Genomic DNA, 6,000 nt, shown 5'->3' with positions numbered 1-6,000 from the left:
CTTGCAGAACCCAGAACTAGTTCTCCAATCCTCCTATAAGGTATCGGAGGCTCAATTACAGTTCCATTTTTGTTAGGCTGGTTTGAAGAAGCACATACATGATCATCTTTTTTCTTTTAATTTACAATTGTACCTATTATTCCATTTCTACATACTCACCAGGGAAGGAAACTCCTATAAATATGAAGTAAATCTGGGGTACTGTATTTCAGAGCCAGATATGCCAATATGAGTTTAATTCTAACCTAAAAGATTCTGGCCCTTAAAGAGACAACCCTTCTCCTCCTCACAGAATACCATATACTCCCACAATATAGACATATGTACATGCCCAAGACACATGCACTCCTCCATTCTTTCTCCTACTCTTGCATAGTCACATGGCAATCTTATGCAGGATTATCTTCCTGCAGTTCCTAGCTTGTTGTTAGTATGAACCAGGAAACATGATTTAAGTTAAACTGTAGTCAATTACTCAAACACACCAACTACAATTGTTGGGCTGCACTGCATCTAGCAACTGACAAGAGTGATTGGCTTAAACCACAATATAACAAGCCAAGAAATGAATCTTGGTTAAGTTACGTTCCTGGTGATGATGGCAGTTGCTACTTGTGCCAGAGGTTTTTTTCTGGGATCACACGGGCTTGTCCACACAGTGCTTAATCCTGTTTTAGCGCTATGTACCAAGCAGGCCTGTGGGATCTTAAAGTTTTACAGGATAAAGGAAACTTGCCATTTCAGTGCAAGAAACAAAAGTTAAGTAAAACATTTTGAAAAGGAAATGAATAGAAGACCATGGCTGAAGCAAGGACACATGGCTGAAAAGTGACTGCTTGTAACTTGACCAATGGGATGAGAAACACCCAGGGATTACTGGACCATTTGGCTTTGCACACTGCCAAATTCCAGCTCTTATTTTATACTTTGGCAACCATAATATTGAACAGCCAGGAGTTTCCTCAATTCAGCTAGAAACAAGATCAAGCATTTACCATGTATTCCAAAATCCCAGCTTCAGGATAGAGGAGTGGCAGCTCAGGGAACAATTTCTGCACCAGATGATTGAGCTTCTCCTAAAGTAAGAGATAAATTCCACAATACCAATCCAAACATGAAAACAAGGCAAACCAGTATATTGCAAACTATATTACCTGCTGTTTTATTCTGTAGGACCACAAGTGGCAAATTTGCAATCAGGAAGTGATATAGGGCTGAGCATTCATGGATAACTGATCTCCACATTACATTTCCAGATTATTCCCCACTCCCCAAGGCAGAACACTTACACCTGCCAATACAAGAGCCATGGCTACTTTATTAACTCAAAGAAAAGCAGCTACAAGAAGATATGTTTATATTCTTCTGAAAAGAGCAACATCTCTAGCCTGCACAGCTGGCTTTCTTAACTAGTTAACTAAAGAATCCGTCTGGTTTGCCAGGATGGAGACAATTTTGAGTTACCAGCTGGACTGTATAGTTTCAAAAATGAAAATGAACTGTCTGCTACTTCCTTGTTCCCTATGGTTCTAGGGACACTGAAACCATCACATCACATGGCAAAACCCTTCTCCAAATTACCTTAAGACTGACTGTGCAAGTATCTGAACTACAACATCAACTTGCCATCCTTTTCTTCTCCCTTCTTTCCCTACCCCTTCTACATCACTGCCTCAACCTACATGTGCAACATCTCACCTGACTGAGGGATCTGGAGACCTCAAAAGCTTCCACATTTTTCTGATGTTTGAGTTGGCCTAATAAAGCTATTATGGTTGCTTGATTAAAAAAAAAAACTATGGGTGTGATGAGAATTCAAAGCAAGGTTACTTACCTAGTCAAGCATCCTTGCTCAAATTCTTGGGAGTGGGAACACCTTTCCCCACACACATTCCTTATCATGGGGCAGTGGTGCTTTTTCACCCCAGACGTCTTTGCACAGTATTGAAATAGAGAACTCATATGTCACCAAGCACTTTCAGGGTTAGCAGGAGGACAACTGCCCATCCTTAACTTAAGACACAATGCCTGTTTACACAGAGGATAGTCCTTCAACTCTGGGAGCTGTCAAACCTTCTGTCTAGACATGATAGGATTACACCTTAATTCACCCTAATGTTCTATGAAAAAAAGACTTTACTCCTTTATTCGAAAATGAAATATTGCCACAAAGGCACCTTTATGATTTAGTGCTATGTATATCCTATTGTTATGAAGAGGCTGGACTGACTATGCAGAAAAGAAATTTAGATCCACTTCTCCACATACATCACAGGCATTCAATCTACAAGATTAAAGTAACTTTATACACTATATTGCATAATTCAGACCTGAACAATATTGTGTCCGTGACCCTATTGACCCTCAAAGTCCTTATTTTTTGCCCAGTGAGAAACCTTACACCTTTTAATTTCTATTGGAAAATATTTTTGTATTTTGCATCTGGCAGGTGGGATTGCTTAAAAACCAAGCAAAAGCCTCCCATGTGGCCATTTTAATTTCCCATGAATTCCTCTGGGCAGCTTACTTGTCCTTTTTTGCTAGCCACATTCATCCATTCTCCATTGGCTCAAAAGACTGCATAGTACCCACCAAGCAAGCACAAAAAGGATGAACAAATCTGAACTGGATATTCATTCTTCCAAGTTTACTCCAGATACATGCAAAATGAACACTCAGTTGGCACAATTCCTTATTTCAGCAGATTCCTATGGAACTGAATACTTACATATTCCTTTTGTTCCTTGTATATTTCCTGGAAGACACTATTTTGTAGTATACTGATTGCTTCCTTTAGTTTGGCTATTTCAGACTCGCTGCAATCATCAGACTGAAGGTAGAAAATTTGAAATGCATCACCCCAGAGGATTAAGGTATATTGTATCAAGTCACCATTTATTAGGAATGGATAATGTCACTTATTTCCAAACACACATTCAAAGCTAAAACTACTAGATCTATCAAGTTCATTTTCTTACTTTTCACCTGATAAAAGTTAATACTAGTTCAGTTAATACCCATTTCCTTAGAGTTTTCTTTCATTTTTGGCTTGGAAGCAGTCTTGAGACAAGTTAAAATGCAGTAGCTGGAAAGGGCAGAGGGGCTCAATTTTATGGCCAAAGTGCCACCGTCACGTTTTTTCACAGGCAGAATGACCTATTGACAACAATTTATCAGGACTAATTCAATACTACCAGTTATTTCCCACTGCAAGGAGTTCAGTTGACTAAAGAAGCAGCTCATCAAAGTTCTCAGCATAGAAAACTGCACTTCTCATGGTAAGAGTGAGAGAGCGGGGAGAAAAATACTGGTCTCCCAGATAGAATCATTCAACCCTTGTCTAAAATATTCAAGAGAGATGCTATTTCAGGGTTGCTCTTTCTTCAAAGTGTGCTTCCCCCTCTCCCAGAATAAAAAAGTTACACATTAAAAGAAGTTGAGCGTATCAAAAAACAAAAAAACAACTCAGAAACAAAGGCAGATAAATATTGCTAATGTTTCATTATATGAGATTGGAAAATTAACTTAAGCCAAGATTGAAACATAAAAAGTTTCAGATACCTATAATGTCACAATGTAGATGAGACAACTTTTTAATGTGAGCGCTTTAAAGAGTGGGAACCCATAAAATGAGTTTTATTGTTTCTCAAATGTAATAAAACTCTTCCTCTCTGATATACATCATGCATCTGCTAGTAAACTTAAAGGAAATTAAATAAATTCATAGATCAATGGCTACTATTAAGAGGCATGCATGCAGTAGCTATACTCTCTTCATTCCTGGCACAGAACTTCAACTGCTCCCCAACACTTCACCTTAGGCCTGCAATAACCACACCAGCAGCTTTTCAAGTGCTTCTAATACCACAGGCCTTTTATTCCATTTTTTCCAGGGTGGAATCATGAGAACTCACACACTGTTGGAAACTTAGGTGTGGGTTATTTATAGCCCTATTACCAATCAGAGATGCAATTCTCAGTGCTGATTGCCCACACTCTCCCTCCTACCCAGGCATCCTCAGTTGCAATTTGAAGAATACTGTGCCTGGTTTAAATGTTTTTTTTTCCAGTCATCTAATCCCTTTTTCCCCTCTGTTTTTTTCTGATATTGTATTTGTTTGTTTGAAGTTAGTCTGACTTGAGATTTTATTTTTAAACATTTTATATTCATTTATTTATGAATCAATTATGTTTGCATGTACAGTGATGTCTCAAGAGTTAGCTAGTGGCAACTTCTTCCATGCAGTCTGTCACTCTCATGGACATTAAGGAGTTCTCATCAGCTGAGTTCTGTCAGAAATGGCTTAAACATCAAAGCAACTTATTTCCATACCTCTTCCAAGTTGATTTTTTCTGCCAGCTTGCATCTCAGCTGAGCCTTTAGGTTTTTCATTCTCTTCTTAATCAGTAGCAAATCATCAATGGTAGGACTTGCATCCAGCCACTCTGTAATCTGTTTCTTGAACTAAAATGAAGACATAGTAAGAAACCATTTACATACTACAGAACAGGGATACTGAACCTCAGGCCTAGGGGGACAAACTCAAGCCAGCTAGGGTCCCATGCCCAGGATTGAGACAAACCCTTTTAGAATCCCTCCCTCAAGCACTTCACAGACTTCCTTTTGCACTCAGCCTGGTCCTGCAAAATGAATGTTCACAGAGCCCTGGTTGTGCCACCAGCAACCTTTCCTGTCAGAAGTGGCTACGGGATGCAGGAAAAGAGAACTGCAAGCAGGCGTGCCAGCCACCATTCCCAATCAACCTCTTCCCTGCTTGCTGCTGAAAGAGCAGCATGTGCAGGAAAGGGACACAGCTTACTCAGTGTATGGGGTTCAATTCCTGGTGACACCCTGCAAGCACTAGGCCTACACACCGGGAACTTGGACTCTGGGCCGCTGCCTGAACCAGACGAGGGCCCAATGAGCCAAGCTCCAGGAATCTGATGAAATGTTACCTCCAAATGGATTCCTCACACATCCCTAGCCATGTTCTCTTCTCCTGGGCACTACCGCCTTACCCAATCATTTGGTGGCTTCCTAGCCTGTGTACTTTTCCCCTATTCCTGAAATGCCCCTTCTAAAACTTTGATACTGGTAGTAAGAGCTATAAGCCTAAATATGGTGCTATGTTGGCCCCATCTCTTTTGCCTCTGAACCCTTCCACTACTGGAATACAACCCCAGAGAGCTTCTCCAAAACTGAATTCAGCTCTTGAGGTGAAAGAGATTCAATACCATTTGGACTGCAGTAAATAGACTGAGTAGTAGGGGGAAATCTGTACTTTTTGTTTTCAGAAAAACAAAATTACAGTGGTGTTGTAATAATTTTATTTTGCTATATTTTTAATCACACCTCATATATAACCTCAAACTTAATTCAACCTCAAACTGGGAACAGATTAATTCACTTTCATTATTTCTAATGGGGAAAATTGATTCGGACTTCGAACGATTGAGTTCAAATGGCCTCCTGAAATAAATTAAGTTCTAAGTACAAGGCATCACTGTAGCTACATTATAATAGTAGAATCTTTTAGAAAGCAAGTAGATTTTAGGATAATGCTAATACAAGATAAATATTTAAACCACAAGATTCTATTTACAAAGCATTACTTGGGTAACCTGGAAGCCAGTTTTATGATCCAAGACATCTCTAATAATTGTTCTGTATGTCTGAAAACATGATTAGAAAAACTGACCTCAACACTATTGAGATATTTTTGATAGATAACATGTAACAAATGTTGTTCCTGGTGGATCTTCTGCATAATCCCACTGTACGTGTTTAAAATTATTTTTTTATCAGCTTCTTCTACTTCCTAAATTAAATGAGAGAGAAGGAGGGAGAAAGACACCAAACCTACAGTTGCATGAAATTTGTTGATTTCAACAAAGATACAAAGACCATTCTTAATGTCAAGTTTGTGATGGCTTTATTCATAAAAAATAGGAATGAGACATTTCAAATTTTAAGAGATCATGAAACAGTTTAAGCCTTAT

The 6,000-nt window shown here is 39.0% G+C and overlaps 1 protein-coding gene across 1 annotated transcript in view; it reads right to left on the bottom strand.

Moving 5' to 3' along the window:
* The window catches only part of STK31 (serine/threonine kinase 31), a 39,532-nt gene that overhangs the window by 10,288 nt on the left and 23,244 nt on the right, over positions 1-6,000 (bottom strand). Inside the window, exons 13-16 of the mRNA XM_044450727.1 lie at positions 5,700-5,819; positions 4,334-4,465; positions 2,729-2,830; positions 996-1,076 (exon numbers count right to left, since the gene is read on the bottom strand). Of these exons, the coding sequence (XP_044306662.1) occupies positions 996-1,076; positions 2,729-2,830; positions 4,334-4,465; positions 5,700-5,819 (435 nt within the window). The remainder of the gene's footprint in view (positions 1-995; positions 1,077-2,728; positions 2,831-4,333; positions 4,466-5,699; positions 5,820-6,000) is intronic.

This window comes from Varanus komodoensis, unplaced genomic scaffold (assembly GCF_004798865.1).
Source record: "Varanus komodoensis strain SLA01 unplaced genomic scaffold, ASM479886v1 scaffold68, whole genome shotgun sequence".
NCBI classification, from domain to species: Eukaryota; Metazoa; Chordata; class Lepidosauria; order Squamata; family Varanidae; genus Varanus; species Varanus komodoensis.
Note: the sequence above shows the minus strand (reverse complement) of the source record. Positions and strands in the feature narration are given on the sequence as shown.